The 23,725-nt window shown below is 38.0% G+C and overlaps 1 protein-coding gene across 1 annotated transcript; it reads left to right on the forward strand.

Moving 5' to 3' along the window:
- Positions 1 to 3,764: 3,764 nt before the first annotated feature.
- Positions 3,765 to 4,726, forward strand: LOC110915728 (probable glutathione S-transferase). The gene is made up of 2 exons (XM_022160470.2): positions 3,765 to 4,100; positions 4,209 to 4,726. Exons 1-2 carry the CDS (start codon positions 3,789 to 3,791, stop codon positions 4,548 to 4,550), a joined length of 654 nt encoding a protein of 217 aa, XP_022016162.1. The 5' UTR covers positions 3,765 to 3,788; the 3' UTR covers positions 4,551 to 4,726.
- The last annotated feature ends 18,999 nt before the right edge of the window (positions 4,727 to 23,725 follow it).

Here is a 23,725-nt window from a genome sequence, read left to right on the forward strand (position 1 = left end):
CTGGCTGGTCATTTCTATATTACTCGTTTTTACTCCATTTGCACCAGGTGGCCCAACACAAAATAATATAATATAATACTAAAAACTAAATAAAACAAATAATAACTATACAAAATTTATACACTTTACACGAGAAAATTATGTGTATTTTACCACACATCAGGTCATTTTCATTGTGACATCAGCAGCAGTTCTCTCCTCCTACATATACTTCATCTCTGCCATTGTAATAGTTAACACTTAAAACCAAAAAGGTCGAAGAACTTAGTGAGAGGCAGTGCACCTGGTGAGGAGGATTACTTTGTACTATTTGATTGTATCATAAACGTTTGAATTTAATGAAATCATTTTGCAATCATTCTCAAATCCAGTTGTGTTTATGATGATGTGTTTACTATAATTGTTTGATTGATTTTATATATTTGTTCAACTGTTTTATCAAAAACAAAAACTTCACACACTCTAAGATCCAACACGATCATGCGATGTTGTAGACTAAAATCACAACGATCAACCAGAAAGAGAAAAGTTTATATAGAAGTTTGAGAACAATCAATAATACTTTAGTAACTCCAAAAATTACAACGTTGTTAATAGATATACTTTATGTAAATATAGATAAGATCATGTAATTATCTCTTCCTTAAATTATGGGCTTGTGTATTTTGTATATATTGAGATATCAATGATAAAGAATAATCAATTGAGCCATTACATTCTTCATGGTATCAAGAGCCAAACCCTAAACCCTAATTTTTTCACCCCCCATAGATATACTTTATGTAAATATAGATAGGATCATGTAATTATCTCTTCCCTAAATTATGGGCTTGTGTATTTTGTATATATTGAGATATCAATGATAGAGAATAATCAATTGAGCCATTACACTCTTCTACACCGACCCATTTTTGGCATCATGCCCTCGAAACCGCAACTTACCTTTTCAACATTATACCAAGCAAAATTTATAAATTTCAAACCCCCACCTAAGGCCTATACCATTGCCTCCCGACTTATGATCACCTCCGGGTGTTCGGGTGCATTTGCTATCCTCTCATTCCTCACACAACCATTCACAAACTTGCTTTTCGTTCATACCTGTGTCTGTTCCTCGGTTATCCCTCTAATCACCGAGGATACAAATGCCTTGATCTCAAGTCCCGTAAAATTACCATCAATCGTCACGTCCTATTCGACGAAACTGTTTTTCCATTTAACAAAACCCACAAGGCCACCCCCCAAACATACAACTTCCTCGACGACCCTATCCACCCATACTTCCACCTTACCCCTCCAATGCCACCCAGTAACCCACCGGATCCACCTACCCCATCGCCCATCCCCCCACAGCCCACCTCTCCAACACCTGTGCCCCCCTCGGCCCAAACCGCTACCCCGCCCCACTCTCCACAGCTTACTTCCCAAATGGCCCAAACCCCTCCCCAGCCTAACTTGTCACCCTCACACCCTACTATGCCTACGGCCCATTCCAGCCATTCACAATCCACCGGCCCAACCTTAAGCCCACCTACCTCCTCACCCTCAGCCCAATCACTCCCTGATCTCACCACCTCAAGCCCGATACCGCCCCCACCACCATTACCCCAACCCACACTATGCAAACCCGTGCCATGTCAGGCATTTCAAAACCAAAACAAATTTTCAACCTATCCTTAACTGCTATTGCACCTATCCCTAAAAACCCCACTGACGCCTTGTCTAACCCGGAATGGTTTACCGCTATGCAAACCGAATTTAATGCCTTAATTAAAAATAAGACTTGGGAACTTGTCCCGAGACATCCTGATATGCATATTATTCGTAGCATGTGGCTTTTTCGTCACAAATACAGGTCGGATGGCACGTTAGAACGATACAAGGCATGACTTGTGTGTGATGGTAGAAATCAGGAAGTCGGTATTGATTGTGGGGAGACATTTAGTCCGGTTGTTAAACCAGCTACTATTCGGACAGTATTGACATTGGCTTTATCTCAGTCATGGCCTATTCATCAGCTGGATGTTACTAATGCGTTTCTTAATGGTCATCTTATTGAGACTGTCTACATGTATCAACCCATGGGCTTTCGGCACCGCGACTATCCCGATCATGTGTGTCTTCTTAAGAAATCTCTTTACGGACTTAAACAAGCACCACGGGCATGGTACCAACGATTTACGGATTTTGTTACTTCTATGGGTTTCTTGCAGAGTAGATGTGATAACTCTCTCTTCACATATCATCACGGGGGTGACATTGCATACTTATTGATCTATGTCGATGATATTATCCTCACTACTTCCTCCGACACGCTCCGAATGAAATTAATGGGCAGCCTCGTGGCTGAATTTGCAATGAAAGATCTTGGACCTCTTAGTTACTTCTTGGGTATTACGGTATCTCGCACTGGTAACAAAATGTTTTTGTCTCAACAATCTTATGCCTTGGATACTGTCCACCGTGCAGGTATGTCCACCTATAACCCAGTTGCGACACCTGTTAATACTAAGCCAAAACTTGGTGCTACAACTGGTACTCCATTCGACAACCCCACGTTATACCGAAGCCTTGCGGGTGCACTTCAGTATCTCATGTTTACTCGGCCCGATATTAGTTATGCGGTTCAACAAATCTGTATTCACATGCATAAGCCTAGCACGGATCACTGGCAGGCGCTGAAGCGTATTATTCGTTATATTCGCGGCACGGCAGACTATGGTCTCACGCTCTCCTCGTGCTCGGACGTTTCTCTCCGAGCTTACAGATACGCCGATTGGGGAGGTTGCCCGGATACTCGTCGCTCTACATCCGGATATTGTGTTTACATGGGGAAAAATCTTTTATCTTGGTCTTCTAAGCGGCAATCGACCATTTCACGCTCTAGTGCCGAAGCCGAATACCGTGCAGTTGCAAATGTTGTTGCTGAAATTTGCTAGCTTCGCAACCTTCTTCTGGAGTTACGTCGACCTCTCTCTACGGCTACCTTAGTGTATTGTGACAATATCAGTGCTATCTATTTATCTAGTAATCCTGTTCAGCATCAGCGCACAAAACACATAGAACTTGATATTCATTTTTTGCGTGAACAAGTTCAACATGGTAAGATTCGAATTCTTCACACTCCTACTCGGCTTCAGATTGCTGACATTTTCACCAAAGGATTACCTCGGGTTTTATTTGATGACTTCCGCTCCAGTCTCAACATTCGCCCACCTCTTGCTTCGACTACGGGGGTGTAATAGATATACTTTATATAAATATAGATAGGATCATGTAATTATCTCTTCCCTAAATTATGGGCTTGTGTATTTTGTATATATTGAGATATCAATGATAGAGAATAATCAATTGAGCCATTACATTCTTCAGTTGTGATTAGTTACTAGTTCAATAATTTTTGATAGCCTCATTGATTGACACGTGTAACCCTTATAGTAGATAATTCAGAACCAAACACCCATTTTTTAGATAAAATTTGAAATTTGAAAATTTTAATGGATTAAGTTATATCATACTCAAATAATATTTCAGATTTTTTTTTGTTTAGACGGGAAAACCCAAATTTTTGATAGCCTCATTGATTGACACGTATTTCGTAAATGGTTTCTTTTATTATATAGTATATAGAGATATAGCTAGATTCTAACCTTTGCTTATTTTTATTTTTTTATAAATAAAATAATTATATGCTTTTCACGTTAATAATACCATAATAAGGTATCATCAAGGCAACGTACTATTTATATGAATCCAGTCTCACCCAAAAAAACACAGTTCACCAGAAAATGGCTGAAGAAGTGAAGTTGTACGGAATTGTAACAAGTCCATTTGTTACCAGAGTCAGAATTGCTTTGAATCTCAAGGGAATCAAGTACGAGTTCATCGAAGAAGATCTGAAAAATAAGAGTCCTGACCTTCTCAAATACAATCCTGTTAATAAGAAGGTACCCGTGCTCGTACACAACGGAAATCCGATCTCCGAGTCTCTTGTGATCATCGAGTACATCGACGATGCCTGGAAAGGGCTTCCAATTATGCCCCGGGACGCTTATGAGAAGGCTCAGGCTCGATTTTGGGCCACGTTCATTGCTGATAAGGTAATTATTTCTTTTTTTATGTCCCCTTACGAGTGAGATTTTACTGGGTATGTTCGTTAGAATAGTTTTATGCGCAAAAGCCGAGTTTACATTATATGGTATGTCCAGTGTCGTCCTGCACTACTCAAGGCTATTGGCAGCCATGGAGAGGAGCAAGCGGTTGCGGAAGCTCATGAGCAACTGCAGTTTCTGGAAAATGAGCTGAATGTGAAAGGCAACAAGTTTTTTGGAGGTGACAACATTAACCTGGTTGATATCTGTGCTAGTCACATAGCCTATTGGGTTCTGACAGCTGAAGAAGCATTTGGAATAGAGTTGGTGACCAAAGACAAGTTCCCAAAATTAACAGAATGGCGCGGTCACTTTCTTAACTGTCAAGCTGTCAAGGATGGACTGCCTCCAAGAGAAAGACTTATTGCTTATTACAAGCAGCGGTTTGGAAAGGCGTGATATGGTTATAAATTTGTGCTTTTGAACTCGAAGCTTCTCTTGAATGACATCCATCGATGTTTCAATAATAAGCAACTCTTAGATGTTGATTTGTCTTGTTGTACTATCTTGTATGTAACAGATTCAATGTTTATGATTTTGTTTAAGTTTCTCTATATACCCATGCCTTCTTTTCATGGTGCCAATCTTCTTTACTCGTATTTGTTGGGATCAGAAGGAGTATATGCTGATCAGTGTTCACACTTTAAAGTCGTTTAATATCTAAAATGCACATAATAGAGGATATCATATCATATCATATCATATCCATAATAAATGTGTTCGTCTTCTGTAGAGGTTAGGATCTCTTGGGCCTCATGGTCTAAATTGATGGAAACGTATGACCATGCTCAAAGTAATTAAGTTGACTAGATCAATAAATTAATTGCCACAAAATATTATAACGAAGCCTTAAAGCTGAGGGATTAATGGATGCTTTTGTAGCAACATTCTTTGTGTTATATAAGGTAGTGGTATGTTGCTAAACGTTGGTAGTGTGTGTGGATATGTTGAATCTTGAATGTGTGCATTAATAACTACTGCTTCAAACTATGAGATGATGGCCAATTTGAAATTTAGAACGAATAATCCAAATCTTGGAAAACATGCTTAGAGCATATATGTGCATTGGATTTGAGTGGTAAAACCTATGCCTGGTGGAGTGGAGTTTGCGTACAATAATAGTACGTTGGCATCTATCAATTGTAACATGGGTTCACTTCACTTTCATTCCCATCAGCTGATTTTGCCTTCTGAAACAACATAATTTTTTATAGATCAGACATCTATCAATTTTGACCAATTTACTTACTTAATAAAAACGGCAAAGTCGGTTAAGATATGATATCTCCCTAACGGGTCAAGTACATCACTTATGGTGGACTAGAAGTTGTTTATCCTGACTTAACCAAATAACCCATTTTTCCATACTGACAATAGTGTTGTTCATGAGCCGAGTCGAGCTAGGGTAAACTCAGGCTCGGCTCGATTATAAACTGAGCTGGCTCGGATTTGAAACCGAGCTGAAAATCTAAGCTCGGGCTCGGCTTAGTTTTAAACCGAGTTGGCTCTGCTCGGCATGGTTTGGCTTGATTTTAAAAAAGAAAAATTAATATATGTCTCTCAAAATTTAGTAGTCTAAATTTAATAGTTTAAAAGAACATATCCAAAATAAGTTCAATCTAACACATTTGAAACCAAAATCAAGTTCAGCAACACAAAATAAGTTTTAAATTCTAACGAAATGTTAGGGGTTAATTTTTAATACTATGGATCATATATCCTTAGATCTGGCATGGATCAATGATCCTTAACAGATGGTGCAAGAAGTCTAAGGATTAAGGATCCTTACTATTATTTATATTTACTAACAATTGTATCCTATGCTTAAACTTGTATTCGCAAGAGTTCAACGAATTGGACTTGGTCTATGCTGGAATATCGCGGAATATGCTCTCATTTGGCAAGTGCTTGGACGAGTGTAGCCGTTATGGAGAAGATGGGGATACTTGCACATATTTCGGATTGTTTGTTAACTTGTTGTTTCTATTTTTATAAGAGGATAACGAGCTCATTTTAGGCAGAAAGCAAGCTTTCATATGAACACACAACACTCACATACTCTCTCGCAAACTGCAAACCCTAGTTATTATTGTATTGAGCTCATTATCTTGCGAAGTTGTATTTGAATCACTACTTACTTTTCTATACACTTGGTGATCGGTAGTTTCCATCACCCGAGGTTTTTTGTGCCGGAGATCTATCAAGGATCAAACCCTCACAACGAATGACAAAGTGCGATACTTAAACCCTCACAACGAATGACAAAGTGCGATACTTAAACATCCATCGAATTCACGACGAATGACAAAGTATAACCCTAATGTGGGCAGCACTTAAACATCCATTGGATAGTTCTAATCAATCGGACATTGAATCGTAATAGCGATCGAGTTAATACCCGGTATCGTGGCAGCACCTCCCTAATGGAAATTATAGTTTTGAGCAGTGTATCTTCGTTTTGATTGAAAATTTTTGACACAGAATGAAAGCCCCATGCACAGGCTATTTATAGCCTGAATTTGGGTTTTACGCGGCCCGCGTAAACCCATACATAACTCTTACGCGGCCCGCGTGGCCACCTAGTCTACGTGTAGGGCATATGTGTCACGAGTAGGTTCGCCAGTTGGTCAACACGTGGTCCGGCATGCTTATCCGGTCAAATTTCAAGTTGAAGCGGCTCACGTAAGCCCATGCTTAACCTTTACGCGGCCCGCCTGAAGGTCAAATTTCATATTTTCTTGGTTTTTCATGCATGTTAGGTTTCAAGGGTCCGGGTTTTCACTTACGGGTCATTTAGGGACATTTTTGGCAGTCCTTACAGGTTCAAGTCAAACTTTTCAATCGTTCGACCGACCACCCTATTCTCTCTCAAATTTTTTCATCTGATCTTTGATTTTCATCCTCTCTTTGCACAAGAACGTTGGATTGTTGGTTAGCACAACTTTTACAATGGCAAATGTAAGTTTTTCATGCTCAAATTTGTTAGAAATTGATGTTTTGTATGTCTGTTCTTCATGACGTCATCAGTTCGGAGCTTAAATGGTAGATCTAGGTAGATCTAGGCCGATTTAATGAGATTTGATCACTAGGTTTTGTTCGTAATGTTTAGATCTACAAGATTACTGGTTCAATTTGTGTCATAACATTATTGATTCTGCAGATCTGAGATTAGAATGATACGGCAGTCGACTAGGTTTTATTGAAATTAAACTTTGTTTAGGCTAAATTAGAACACTATGAACATAGGGTTTTGATCGCGATAAGATTCTCTACGTAGATCTATGTTCAATTTGGTGTTTTGACTAAGAAAATTTTCATGTTCATGTTTGTTCTTCATTGTTCTTTAAACGAGGAGTAATCCAATCGGACGGCAGTTTGATCGGACGACCACCAGATTCAATACAAGATTCATGTTAATATTTTCCAAGTGTTTTTGCCTAGGAATCTGCGCATTAATTATTAGACAAGTTGTCTTTGAAATGTGTGCCTTCATATGTTAATCTGTGTTTTGAAAAAGATGCAATCCGTTCGGGTAGCAATTATGTCTGATCGGATGGCAATCCTATTTATGTCACATTATCATGCTTGCCTAGGTTTCTGTGCCATCACGTGGTCAATTGGAATGATTGGCAACCCAATCAGGTGGCAATCCGATCGGGTGGCAACTCGTTTCATAATACATTCATTCATTATTCATGAAAAGAGTGGCAATCCGATCGGACAACAATCCGATGGGACAGTCACTAAATTTCAAAAGCATTCACTATTCATGAATAAGGTGGCAATTCGATCTGACAGCATCTGCAAACCGATCGGACAGCCACTAAACGACAAAACACTTCAACTGTTTCAAGTTTGCCAAAAGTCAAAGTGGCAACTCGATCGGATAGCACTCCGATCGGGTGGTCATCCGATTCATGAACAGTTGAGTATGTTGACTTTCTTCATTGCACAAAAATGGCAATCCGATCGGACAGCAATCCGATCAAACAGCCATCCGATCCATCAGTACTGTCACATAGAGAGACTCAAGAGTTTGAAAAATTTTTTATTATTTCAAAAATTTTCATCATCTCTCTTTATGTCCCGAACCTTGTGCATAATGATTTAAAATAAATATTTTTGCAGGGAAAAGGAAAAGACAGGGACAAGGGTCATAACGTCTATTATTTGTTAGATGCAACAAATACAGAGAATATTGTGGTTGAGGAGATAGCCACATTTTTAAGAGAGAGCAGGATTGGGAAAGCGTTAACTGACAAAACCATTGTGTATGAATCTCATGTGAGAACTTTCTCGAACTCAGCAAGATACGAAGAATCTGATAAGTCGATCTATTATGCTGTAAGGAAGAAGGATAAGAACGGAAAGGATGTGGATTTGGAGATGAAGTTTAATGTTGAAGATCTTAGACGAGTTTTAGACTTAGGTGATAGTGACAATGATCCGACCATTATCCCTGAACGTCTAGCTAAAGGATTATGCTGCAGAATGGGATTCACGAGGAGTATCAATGGAAAGATGATAAAAACGATGTTCTCTAGTGCTTACAGGTTCATGATTCACTGTGTGATACATGCTCTATCTCACAGGAAGGGAGCATACGATGAAGCATCTGATTACACACAAGAATGTGGATAATGCTCAAAAGAAGACATCATCAGTCTTCCAAGGATCCAAAAATTCTACCAGTTCATCTTCTACTAATACTAACAGTAATATTTCTATTTGTTTTCGCAGATCAAAAGCTACATGGAGCAGCATGACAAAACCAACCAGAGGATCCTTCGCGAGATTGATGATAACAAGAAGCAAAAGAGGCCAGCAGAGGATCAGTCTCCATTAGTGCCTAGGGTGTTGGACTTTGTCACTCCAGCAACTGCAGCGCAACAGTCCAGATTGTCCATCACACAGCCTCAAGGATCCTCCATCCATCAGCAGGGATCACTGACGATAACTCTTCCACAAGGATCCTCCATCCATCAGCATGGATCAATGGCGATGACCCAGCCTCAAGGTGTCACACCCCGACCGCGTAAAATAACAAACCACGGCGGAAACGTCAGGGAGTGTCGTAACAGAATCATTGTTCCATAACACATGGAATTTAAGGTTTTGTTTTATTTATTAAATTGTTTACATTGTCTTGGAATTTAACAGAAAACATAACGTAATTTAAATTGCCATGCTTCATTTTAAGTCACTAAGGCCCAAGTCCGCCTAAGTATATCACGATCATCCTCATACATTAGCTCCTGAAACACATGTGAAAATAGGTACGTCAGCATAAAAATGCCTGTGAGATACATAGGTTTTGTTGATGAAAATTCATGACTTGTAAGTTAAAAGAAGTGTTAACAAAAAGTATTCATGAATCTTGTAAAATGTTTTCTTTTATAAAATCACGTGAAAATCAATATGAAAATCAGATGATATAAAAGAATGATGTATGGATAAATAAATAACCAAGTGAAAATGAATTTGTATAAAACATGTCATTTGTAAAACAATGTCACTTGAAATATATGTCATTTGTATAAAGTGTGTCATGTCTTTGTCTTTGTCGAAGTGGTTTAGATAATGCTACGATATGTAATATCATAAAAGCACTTATATATAGGAAGTACCAGCGACGTATCCACCATACTTTTATCATATTACACACGCCTCGTTATTTAAATCACTTATCAATAACCACCAAAAGTGTCTTGTCAAACCAATGTCGAATGTCATGTGTAAACAATGTCACAATGTAAGGTATAAACCATGTCTTGTATAACAAATGTCTTGTATGACAAGTAAAAAGTATTTACTCAAACCATATGTATAATGTCATGTATAACCAAATGTCTTGTGTAACCAAATGTCATGTACAAAACAAAGTCTTTGAATAAACCAAAGTTTAAATCAAAAGTTATGTTTTGCAAAACCAATGCTTTATGTGAAATGAACATTTATGTGGTAATGTTTATCGCATACATTCAAGCCTTGAGACTGTCGGATAAACCCTTAACAAGTCAAAGGTTTATCAAAAATGTTTTCGGATTCTGTCATTCCCTACTTCTAAACAAACCTAGGAAGCCGGGAACGGGATTTGTCAAGTCCTATGGTACCACTACATACTACCGAGCGGCGTGATCAATGTTAATGAATGTATTCTTGTCCCGTTAAACATACCAAATGTCGTAACCAATGTAAGCATGTCATGTGAAAACCATGTACTAAGTATGCCAAGTAAACATACGAAGTATAAATGTCCATGAAAACAATGTGCTAGCATGCTCAGTCAACATATATAGCAGAAATGTAATTTAAATCAATGTGCCCATATGTTGAGTAAACATATGCAGCAAAAATGTCTATGAAATCAATGTGCAAGCATGCTCAGTCAACATACATAGCAAAACATAATTGAAATCATGTACTATATGTATACTAGTTCAACATAGCAAGCATATGTCATGGAAAGCGTGAAAACATGAAAGTAACAAGTAGGCACATGTGTATCACCCCAAAATATTTGAAAACGGTAAAAGATGGGACTATGTACTCACATAATCACCTTGAAAACATGTAAAAAGAGGGGTCTAGGTACTCACTTGAGATTGCAAGTATCCTTGATCTAGTGAACTAACAAAGCTCAGGAAGTCAAGGAATCAAGTGGCACCTTGTACGGAATCACTATGTTAATAATCAGAACCTAAATTGGGAGATCAGATAGAATGAGATCTTGTAAACCAAATGAGTGTTGGAACTCATATGAAATTGCTTAACAAAGCCTACATTTTGATTTGATACCTATCCTAAGTGCTTATGACCCGTTTTGACCCATTAAGGTAGTTTACGCTACTTTAACGCGTCATTTGCGCAAAAGCACGTTCGGATGGTCTAACTAGCCCTATGATAAGTATTATATGCCCTAACATGTTTAACAATGTTGAATAATCAGTTTAAGTGTCAAAATTTAGGTTACATATGCTTAAATTGAATTTTGTGCAAAAAGGGCATTTTGGTCATCTTCCTAAGGCATATAATCTACCTATCATACGACTAACTAAATGAAGTGACCATAAGGTATAACCTCGGAAGGTTATTCCCTATTCAACTATGGTCACAAAATATGTTTGGTCAGATCCTAATGATCAACCAAACGGGTCGGGTTCGAAAGTCTAAGCGGTAGTTAAGACCACTTGACTTATGACCCTAAATAAGCACTAAACTAAAAGTGATGAGTTAAAAATGTTAAAACATGTTTAACTAAGTTAGAAAACTGATTTGGTATCAAAACAAAGTGTTTAGATACCCGAAAATTGTTCCGTCGCTAAAATTGCACATAATCGTGCATTTTGACTGAACCTTTGACTCGTCACTTCGACTAGTAAACATGGTAATCAGTAGGTATAATCGCAAGGGATTTTAACCATCATGATTACGATCACGTTGCAAAGTTCAACTGAACTTGATTTGGCCAATTCATGGTCAAAACCGAAAGTCAAACGGTAGTCAAACTGTTTGACTTTCAGCTTGTAATTGCTGAATATAAATGAACAAGCCATGAAAGAACACTTACAAGTGCTCTAAGGCTGGAAAATGAACTAGAACACTCAGATAGGTGGCCTTTAAAAGATGGTAGCCTCCACTTAGAGTTCAAGAGAGAAGATAGAATAGGAATGAACAATTTGTGAAGGGAAGGGAAGGGGTGTTTATACTTGTCATGAAGCTACAAGATCATGACAAGTGTTTTAAGTATTGCCCAAGGATTTAATATGGACCATACAAGTGTTCGAGATCTGATTTTGTGCTTGGGGAACACTATACTTGCTCACCAAGTATGAAGAAATTAATAAAAAAAATTCATGTGCGGCAAGCTGGTAGCAACAAAGAAGTTTATGTCCAGACATAGGGGTCGCGCCCCGCCACAGCAAAAGCCATCAGGCGTCACGTGACGCGAGGGCATGAGCTAATGTTTCAGAATTGACAGTTTTAGTCCCTGCACACACTTAAACATGTTTTGAAATGTTTAACCCCCTTTAAGCCATTTTTAAGGCTCTACAAGGATGTTAAAGCATAGGGGACTTGAAATATGCTTGGAAATATCATGGATGTCGGTTCGTTTGGTCGTACGATCGTGTTTTTCGGTTAATTACGACGAAACTCGAACGGACACGAAAACGATCCAAATTGCGCGACGAATGGTATTTTTGCATTCCCGTCACTAAAATACAATATTCTAGTGATCACAAAAATTTTTGGAATGTCCGGATATGGTCAGAACGCAAGATATGCACGTATATGCAAACTTTCGCAGTTTTGACGCTTTTAGTCCCTATGATCAAATAAGCGTATTTTCGCATACCGAACCCCTCAAAACTCATTTCTAAGCTATGTTAAGGGTATTTAGGGTATGTTTAGCTTATGATCTTGTTCCGAAGTGTACGTTGCTATACGAATTGGCAGACTTTTGCAGTTTGTCGCAAATAGTCCCTGTGATCGAATAAACTTATTTTTGTCATACCAAACCCTTCAAAACTTATTTCTAAGTTATGTAAAGGTTATTTAAGGTATGTTAAGCTTATATCACTGGTCCGGAGTATATGTCGCGTTAAACTAATTACGTTTACGCATCAGTTTGCGTATAACTTCCCAGAAAGTGTTTAAGACTTTAAAATCGAACAAAAATCAAAACGTGCAAAATGTCAAACATAAATAAAAAAAATATTAGGATCAAAACGCATTATTTCATTGATAATTGAATTGTTTGGAGTTGTACAATGATTACATAAGCACAGATGTCACAGTCTCCCCTACTTTAGGAAATTTCGTCCCGAAAATTATTTAGAGGAAACTTGTGAGAATAGATATGGGTATTTCGCTTTCATTTGATATTCACGTTCCTAAGTAAATTTTGGGCCACGCTTAGATTCCCATCGAACTTTAACAATTGGTATGCGCTTGCGTTTTAGCTTCTTGACTTCAGGGTCCAATATTTCCACGGGCTTCTCGACAAAGTGTATCGTGTCATCAACACGAATTTCATCAAGTGGTATGTGGAGGTTTTCATCATCTAAACACTTTTTAAGATTGGACACGTGGAAGGTTGGATGAACATTTCCAAGTTCAGGAGGTAGCTCAAGTCTGTAAGCCACTTTTTCGATTCTTTCAACGATCTTAAATGGTCCAACATATCGTGGTGCAAGTTTTCCTTTCTTTCCAAATATAATCACACCTTTCAAGAGGATACCTTGAGTAGGACGTGATCACCGACTTGAAATTCTAATGGCTTGCGTCGTTTATTCGCGTAACTCTTTTGACGGCTTCTAGCTGTCTGAAGGTTATCGCGAATCTTTTTGACTTTGTCTGTAGTCTCTAGAATGAGTTCAGGTCCAGTAAGCTGAGCTTCACCTATCTCATTCCAGCAGACTGGTGAACGACATTTTCGACCGTATAAAGCCTCGAAAGGAGCCATGTTGATGCTGGAGTGATAACTATTGTTGTAGGAGAATTCGATCAACGGTAGATGTGAGTCCCAACTACCACCAAAATCAATCCCACAAGCTCTAAGCATATCCTCCAGTGTCTGGATTGTTCTTTCAGATTGACTATCCGTTTGAGGATGATAAACTATACTCAAATTAAGTTGGGTTCCCATGGCAGATTGCATGGTTCTCCAAAAGTGAGACGAGAATCGAGCGTCTCTGTTAGATATAATGTTCAAAGGAACACCATGTGGGGATACAATCTCGTTTACGTATATTTTGGCAAGTTTGTCAACTGATAGATCCTCACGGATCGGCAAGAAATGTGCTGACTTTGTAAGACAATCAACGACTACCCAAATGGCGTCATGACCTCTTTTAGTGCGTGGCAATTTGGTAATGAGATCCATAGCAATGTTTTCCCATTTCCAAACCGGTATCTCTGGTTGCTCCAATAATCCAGAGGGATGTTGATGTTCCGCCTTAACCTTAAGACAAGTAAGGCATTTGGATATGTATAAGGCAATGTCTTTCTTCATACCCGGCCACCAATACTGGGTTCGAAGATCCTTATACATTTTATCTGCATCAGGATGAATAGAATAACGAGACTTATGAGCTTCATCCATTAACAAGTTGCGAAGATTGTCTTTCTTTGGAACCCACAAACGGTCCATGAAATAATATAACCCATTGTCCTTTAGTTTAAGATCAGGCTTAATATGATATGTAATTCTTTACCCATCAAGTTTTGTGTAACACAAGTATGTTCAGCTGAGAAATGCAACTTTGAATATCAGATCGAACCTAAACACAGTGAAGCTTGGCGCGCTCCTTACGACTTAATGCGTCGGCCACGACATTCGCCTTAACAGGATGGTAGCGAATTTAGCAATCGTAGTCGTTTAGAAGTTCAACCCATCGTCGTTGCCTCATGTTTAGTTCTTTCTGATTGAAAATATGTTGGAGACTTTTGTGGTCAATGAAAACCACACATTTAGTACCGTAAAGGTAGTGTCTCCAAATCTTGAGAGCAAAAACTACAGCGCCTAACTCAAGATCATGAGTTGTGTAGTTCTTCTCGTGTGTCTTCAATTGTCTCGATGCGTAGGCTATGACTTTGTTTCTTTGCATGAGAACGCAGCCAAGGCCTAAGTTGGATGCATCACAATATACGACAAAATCGTCGTTACCCTCAGGTAAAGATAGGATAGGTGCATCACAGAGTTTCTGTTTCAAGGTCTGAAAAGCTTCTTCCTATTTGGGTCCCTACTCAAAAGGTTTATTCTTTTGAGTATTTAGTCCCTGCGTGGACTTGTTTTCTTATTTAGTCCCTGCAAGGACAAGTTTATTTGTTTAAGACCCGTTTAGGGCAACTATTGTAATTCTTAGAACTTATTATGAGAAGTTTCCTTTTTCATATACATTTGGCATTAAATATATACATACACATTATATCACAAATCAAAATATCATTTCAATTTATGATTGATCTGCCACTAAAACTCAAAAGAAAAAAAATCTTAAAGGTATAACCTAGCCTATATGTCATTATAGACATGGCCATGATGGTAAAGCCTTTTTAAGATAATAAATTCTTGTTAACATCTGAGAACATGTTAGCACTCTTGGCAAACGTGATTCGAGAAAATCACACTAGTCATCTTAATAATTGGATTCTTCCAGCTCCCTTATCCAGCCAAATGATCTAGAAAATCATGGCTAATATCATCAATGAGATGATCATACTAAAGCATCCACTATGTGATGCCATTACTTCGCCTTTGGGCCAAACATAACAAATGACAGTTGTAGTCTATGACTCCCTGTCAAGAAAGGTGAAGAACTATGTTCAAACCTTAAATGCCTTGATCCTATAAGATCATGGCTTATAAAATTAAAATTGTCCTTGTGACAAGGCCTTTTGTGCCACTTTAATATCCTTAATGGTTTATAACTTGGATTAATTATAATGAAAATTTTAAATAAATCTGATTAACAAATTAACCAATATGGTCTATTATACCATGGTTAATGAATCACCGGAAATGATGATTCCATAATAGATCACTAAGTGAGTTGTTGTCAATTATTTTATAGCAATCAAGCTTCACATGGTGGACTCAGAAGAAGTTAATAGTTATCCCAATGGAAGAAATGATAACACCAGAATGAACGTAACAGGTGCAGATCTACAAGCATTGATAGACAATGCTGTAACAAAAGTCATTGGCAGAATGTTCAAAGAACCAAGTGTTACTCACACCAAGACACAGTCAGTGGCTCATTCGAAGCCCCCTTCCAAAACACATACAACAAAGAAGGACGATTCTCGGCACTCGTCGAATCAGAAAAGTCAGCCGTCTAAGAAAATTGTGTTTGATTAGGAACCGCGTGTCAAGACTTGTTCTTACAAATATTTCGTCTCTTGCAAGCCAAGGGATTTAACAGGCGAAAAGGGTGCCATAGACTGTTTGACATGGCTTGATGAAATAGATACCATTGTGGATATCAGTGGTTGTGTAGGGCAGGATGTTGTGAAATTCGTATCGCAGTCGTTTAAAAGGGAGGCATTAGCTTGGTGGAGGTCGTTAATTCAAGCCACAGGGAAAATCCCACTCTATAACTTGTCGTGGGTAGAGTTTGTGGCACTAATGAAAGAAAAATTTTGTCCTCAGCACGAGGTAGAGAAGATTGAAACTGACTTCTTGACTCTGGTCATGAAGAATTTGGGTTGCCAAGCGTATGTCACGAGTTTCAACACTATGTCCAGACTTGTTCCGTATTTGGTTACACCTGAACCTAAGCGCATAGCGCGCTTCATTGGAGGCCTGGCCCTAGAAATAAAAGGAAATGTCAAAGCTTCCAGACCTACCACTTATAGGTCTATGGTAGATTTGTCCTTATCACTCACGCTTGATGCAGTTAGGAATAAGTCTGTTAAGGTTTCAGACGAGGGAAAGAGAAAGAGGGAAGATGGGAGCTCACATCGCTCTGATAAGAAAAAGAAAGGTAATACCGAGTTTAAGAAAGGTTCTGAGTTTAAGAAAGGCTCAAATCAGTCGGGCAAAAATCCCAAGTGCAAAACCTGCAAGAAACACCACTTTGGGAAGTGCAGACTTGACTCGCAGCCTAAACCTTGTGGAATCTGCACGTCAAAGGATCATAAAACTTTGGAGTGCAAGAATATGAAAAATGCAACCTGTTATGGTTGCAATGAGAAGGGGCACATAAGGACCAACTGCCCGAAAAACCCAAAGAAGCTTAAAGAGGCCAAGAAGACAAATGCTCGAGTTTTCCAGATGAATGCCAAAGAGGCAGTACAAAACGACAATGTTATAACAGGTACTTTCCTCATAAATGATGTTTATGCTAGAGTTTTATTTGATTATGGCGCAGATAAGTCCTTTGTACACAATAAATTTTGTAAATTGTTAAATCTGCCTGATAAAACTCTAGACATAAATTATGAGGTAGAATTGGCCGATTGTACCTTAGAAGCTGCTTCACAATTTTAGATGGATGTTTCATACCCATTAGGAATCACTCTTTTCCGTTGTCTTTGTTACCGATGAAATTGGCGGGATTTGATATAGTTTTAGGAATGGATTGGTTATCTCTTAACCAAGCCCAAATTGCCTGTGATAAGAAGCAAGATGTTATCAAAACCCCTTATGGTAAATCGATTGCTATTCAAGGAGATACTCAGTATGGATTACCTGATTAAGTATCTATGCTTAAGGCATCAAAGTGTTTGAAGAAAGGTTGTGTCATTTACATGGCACAGGTGATAGTGGATGTGCCAAAGCCCAAGATTGAAGACGTTCCTGTTATCTCAGAATACTCAGATGTTTTTCCTAAAGAGTTACTTGGTTTACCTCCTGAGAGACAAGTGGAATTCAGGATTGATATTATACTAGGAGCAGCACCAGTCGCACGAGCTCCTTATCGTTTGGCACCGACCGAAATGAAAGAATTCAGAACCCAGTTGGATGATCTATTGGAGAAGGGTTTTATTCAACCAAGCTCATCGCCTTGGGGAGCGCCCATTTTGTTTGTAAGGAAGAAGGATGGTTGAATGCGTCTATGCATTGATTATTGTGAGCTGAACAAAGTTACAATCAAGAACCACTATCCATTGCCTAGGATCGATGATCTGTTCGATCAGCTGCAAGGGGCAAGTTTCTTCTCAAAGATTGATCTGAGGTCGGGGTATCATCAACTGAAAGTCAGAACCGAAGATGTACACAAGAACGCATTCAGAATAAGATATGGCCACTACGAGTTCTTAGTTATGCCTTTTGGGCTCACTAACGCACCTGCAGCATTCATGGATCTCATGAATCGTGTCTGCAAGCCGTATCTGGACAAGTTTGTCATTGTCTTCCTTGATGACATACTTATTTATTCAAAAAGTCAAACTGATCATGAGAAACATCTCCGATGCATCCTTAAACTTCTGCAGCAAGAAAAGCTCTACGCAAAGTTCTCTAAATATGAATTCTGGCTCCGAGAAGTCCAATTTTTTGGACACGTGGTAAGTGAGCATGGCATCCAGGTTGATCCCGCTAAAATAGAAGCAATTATGAATTGGCAAGCACCTAAGACGCCCACTGAAATTCGCAGCTTCTTAGGCTTGGCAGGTTATTACAGGCGTTTTATCAAAAATTTCTCAAGAATTGCTGCACCTTTAACTTCTTTAACATGCAAGAATGTGAAGTTTGATTGGGGTCCCAAACAACAAGAATCTTTTGAGATTCTTAAGCAGAAATTAAGCAATGCTCTTGTGTTGACATTGCTAGAAGGGATAGAAGAATTCGTTGTTTATTGCGACACATTGCACACTGGTATGGGTTGTGTGCTTTTGCAAAGAGATAAGGTGATTGCCTATGCATCACGTCAACTAAAGGTGCACGAGAAGAATTACACCACCCATGATTTGGAATTGGGTGCCGTTGTATTTGCATTAAAATTATGGAGGCATTACCTATATGGGACCAAGTGTGTGATTTATTCAGATCATAAAAGCCTTCAACATTTGTTTAAACAGAAAGATCTCAATATGAGGCAATGTCGTTTGATGGAAACATTGAACGATTATGATTGTGAGATTCGCTATCACCCGGGCAAAGCGAATGTGGTTGCTGACGCACTAAGCAGGAAAGAAAGGGACAAACCTATTAGGATCAATGCCAAAAGCATTGAACTAAAGAACAGTTTAAATGAGAAGTTGTTGTCAGCACAGAAAGAAGCCGTAATGGAAGAAAACTTTCCAGCAGAAAGATTAGGTGCAATTGTTGATCAGTTACCACCTGGGAGTGATGGAATCCTTAGATTGAATGGTCGAATCTGGGTTCCAATCCATGGAGGACTTAGAAATGAAATCCCTCCGAGAAGTCCATAACTCTAAATATTCGATTCATCCGGGCAACGATAAAATGTACCAAGATCTGAAGGCAAATTACTGGTGGATAGGTATAAAGAAATCCATAGCCACATATGTGGATAAATGTCTGGCGTGCGCACAGGTTAAAGCCGAGCATCAAAAGCCGTCAGGTTTACTACAAAAACCTGAACTTCCCACTTGGAAGTGGGAAATGGTAACTATGGATTTTATTACCAAGTTACCAAAGACAAAACATGGGAATGATACGATATGGGTTATAGTTGACAGACTGACAAAGTCAGCTCATTTCTTACCCATCAAGGAGACGCAGAGCTCCGATAAATTAGCCCAGCTTTATGTGGATGATATTGTATCTCTCCACGGAGTGCCTGTATCTATTATCTCTGATAGGGATACTAGATACACATCTCATTTTTGGAAAAGCTTTCAGCAATCTCTAGGCACTCGTTTGAATTTCAGTACTGCTTATCATCCTCAGATGGATGGGCAAAGTGAGCGTACGATTCAAACACTGGAAGACATGCTCCGGGCTTGTGTTATTGACTTAGGTGGAAGTTGGGATGATCACCTTCCTTTGATTGAATTTTCTTACAATAACAGTTATCATTCAAGCATCCAAGCCGCGCCTTTCGAGGCTATATACGAAAGGAAATATAGAACGCCAGTTTGTTAGGCGGAAGTTGGGGAAACCCAACTATCAGGACCGGAGATAGTCCTTGAGACGACGGATAAGATTGTGAAGATTTGTGATCGTCTAAAAGCTGCCGGGAATAGGCAGAAGAGCTACGCAGATAAGAGGCGTAAACCTCAAAAATTTGAGGTAGGTGATAAAGTATTACTTCAAGTGTCACCTTGGAAAGGAGTGATGTGATTTGGAAAAAAGGGCAAGTTGAGCGCAAGATATATCGGACCATTCGAGATTATCGAATGTGTCGGAAGTGTGGCCTATAAGCTGAATCTACCTGAAGAGCTTAGTGGAATTCACAATGTTTTCCACATCTGCAATTTAAAGAAATGTCTCGCCGATAAGTCGCTAGCAATGTCTCATAAGGACGTGCAGATTGACAAAAGCTTGAAGTTTGTTGAAAAACCTTTGTCGATCGAGGATCGACAGGTTAAAAAGCTTCGAAGAAAGAATGTGCCAATCGTAAAAGTGAAATGGGATGCCCGTAGAGGCCCAGAATATACGTGGGAAGTTGAATCCATGATGCGACAGAAATACCCTCATTTGTTTCAGTAAATCTCGAGGTCGAGATTTCTTTTAAGGGGGTGAGGATGTAACACCTCGCAAAAATCATGTCCAATATAGTAATGACACGTGTCATAAACCCTAATCATGTAAAAAGTTAACTTTGAGGGACTAAAGTTGACGAACAGTGAAAAGACGTATGTGGAAGTACTAAAAGTGTCAACATGCCAAACTTGTGCCTCTGATTGACCTCACATGATGTTCATATTCTTTAATGAGTAAATTGTTAGACGCAAGAAGCCGTTGTGATTAAAATCGAAAGTTTATAAAGCACAGGGGTTAAACGTGTCAACATGTTATTTTTTACCTCTGAGTGACCTTTTAACGATCCCGAGGCTTTGTAATATTTATTGTACTCTCATGAATGTCAGATAATGATTTCATGCATTTCCGGTGCAATTAAATGATTTAATTTGCAAATTCCAAGAAGAAGGGATTAAAAGCGTCAACGATAGAAACTAGTACCTTTCGGGTGATCTCGTAACTAACCGGGAGCCTAACGGTGTTTGTTAATGTCCCAAGATACTTAAAAGTGAACTATGGGGGTCAATAGTGCAATAAATGAAAGATATTTCAAGTTTTAAAGGACCAGGGACTGAAATTGCAAAGTTTGAAAGTTTTTTAACTGGAATAGGGGAGCGTCGCGGGACGCGTAAACCCCCCTTAAGGTCTACGCGGGCCGCGAGAAAACTACCAGCGACCAAAAAAACTGGCAGATGCATGTTGCAGGCTGTCCACCGCCTTTGCATGGCTTCTGATCGATACCAGGGGCTGGTTAATGGTTTTTACTGCCACAAGAACACTTGTAATCATCTGGTAACTCCCCACAACAGCTGGAATAATCTTAGGAAGTCCTCTTTCACTATAAATAGAGCTCAAGTTTGCTCATTTCAACTTGCACTCTCAAATTTCACTTCACTACTTCTTCTCTGGAGCATCCTATTCTTAAAGGAAGCCCCCATCAGTTAAATCTTCGAGCTAGGACCTTATGTAAGTGTTCTTAGCTTCCATAGTTCAGTTTTTATTAGTATAAGGACTGAAAGTCAAAGTTATAGCAATTATGCTTTGACTTCTTGTTTATCATTAACGGTCCAGCCATGGTTCTAAACGAATGTGGCTTTGTGTTGGTAATTAAGTAGGTGATAATCCCTCAAAAGGGCACCTCCCAATTATCACGTTTACTTAGTTAATTGTCGGGTCAAAGTAATTAAAATAAAAGTCAAACGGGTCAGTTTTTAAATAAAATTCATAACTGATAATGTAGAAGCTATAAAATATGTTTTATCACTTTTATAACTTGATAAATATTATTAGAACATGTCTAGACATGTTCAACCCGACAATTCTGAGTTTAGGCTCGGTTCGCAACCGAAAGTCGCAAAAGTTGACTTTTACTTTGACTTTCAGTTCTGACCCGAATTAGTTTAGTTTCTTTATGCCTTAAGGTTCCTTTGTGACCATATTATATGTTAGTATAACCCTCTGAGGTTATACTACATGGTCCCTTAGTAATCTGAGTTATTTGCTTGATTCCGTTAATATGCTTAAATTTGATTATTATGCCCTTATAGTTTAAAAACGAGATTTTTGAATATATAAGCATGCCAATAGCTGTGATACTGATATATAAACATGTTAAATTATTTTTACGTCATTTTCTGGTCTCAAACTACAGTTATGCAAGATATCGTAAAATTGAACTTTTTATTAATTAAATTACGCTTTTGTGCATAAATCATGTTTAACCCCAAATTTTGGCACCAAACTCATTACCTACTATTATGATATTATTTTTAGGGATCTTTGGAATGTTGGGTCAGATTATAAACTGACCATATCATTGAGTTCTTGTATAAATTCGATAAATGACGATAATGCCCTTTTTGTTAATAAAATGAAATTAACATATGATTAACATGCCAAACCTTTCCCTACTGATTTCATATGAAAAATAAAATATTTCGGACATTCAAGGCTGATCAAAATCTCCGAATTTCATAAACATCGCAAATATCGTCAATTATCGATTTTTACGCTAATAAGGTGCATAGTATGGTTTAAAACCATATTTAATACCTAAGACTTGTTACCTACTGAGTTTATAAATATATTTTAATATTTTTACAGTAAGTACAATTCATGAACTCAGACTTCCAAATTTGTCCATAAAAACATATGTGAAATGACCAAAATGCCCCTACGGTGCATAGTTTGGTCATAAATGGTAAACCATATATATGTATGATATCTTACTATTATAACATTATAAAATAATATTTTTACCAATTATTATAGACCAGAACATCACTTTGCTTTAAAACCTCTTTTATAAATTTTAAAATGACCAAAATACCCTTACGGGACTTAAATTGGTTTTAAAATCTTTTTGGGCATAATTGTTAATATCCTACTGATATCATAACATATTTAAAGCATAATAACTTACGGAACTTGTACATGACTCATCCGGCTACCCGTTATGCATGTACGCGTTCGGTACGGTTTATGTAACTAGTTTGCATAAATTAGCCGAAACGGGTCAAACCTTATCATTTTTACTTCAAAATCCAGAATGTATTTAGTTTACCCATTTTATACAAGTCTCCATACTTGTCGGGTCTAAATCACGTTCCAATCCTGTCACCGCTTAAATAGCATTTCATGCCGTAAACCTTTTCTTTAAACTAACCGGTCTAAGTTTACAACTTAAATAAGACCCGTTAGGAATCTAGGGGAGGGTTCAAATGAGAAGAAATTCTTTGTAAGAAGAAAAAAGAAGAAACTTCAACCAATAGGAATGTTTCATTAGACTTCATTTAATATTTGTACTTAATGTAACTATAAGGGTATATTAGTAAATTTACATACATCATTAATTGGTAGTTTCATCTTTAATAACTAACTATATTAAATTTGTAACTTATTTTTAAGATATATATTTTTCACAAAAAATAAAAATAAAAATTCATTTATAGTGTAGGATAAATACGAGGCGTGTAGGATAAATTACGAGTTGTGTAGAATAAATTTCAATATGTGTAGGATAAATTTCAAAATGTTTAGGATAACTTTTGATGTGTGTAGGCAAAAATATTTAGTGTGGAGGATTGTAGTCTTAATGACTAACTAATTAGTCAAACATAATAATAAATGAGATGAGAAAAAAACTATTTAATGTTTTACCATTGTACCCTTTTATTCTTTTTCTTCTCAATAAAAATTTCTTCTCAAATGAACCCTCCCCTAGGAATCTAATAGGTTAATATAACCTTCGTTCCAGATTAGGAGCCCGGTAAAAGCTACCTACACTTGTCTGAATAGATTATATGGCTGAGTTATCAAATCTCGTATTTTAAGCTCAGGTAAATACTGTTAACTTATTTTCCCTTATACGGGCTTGGGATATGGTAAATTATTACTGCTTGGTCAGGTATGGAATATT

Source organism: Helianthus annuus, chromosome 11 (assembly GCF_002127325.2).
Source record: "Helianthus annuus cultivar XRQ/B chromosome 11, HanXRQr2.0-SUNRISE, whole genome shotgun sequence".
NCBI lineage: Eukaryota > Viridiplantae > Streptophyta > Magnoliopsida > Asterales > Asteraceae > Helianthus > Helianthus annuus.

Coding starts and splice junctions, on each gene's coding strand:
- LOC110915728 (XM_022160470.2), top strand. CDS start 3,789: ATGGCTGAAGAAGTGAAGTTGTACGGAATTGTAACAAGTCCATTTGTT. Junction 4,101..4,208: donor CCACGTTCATTGCTGATAAG/GTAATTATTTCT, acceptor TGGTATGTCCAG/TGTCGTCCTGCACTACTCAA.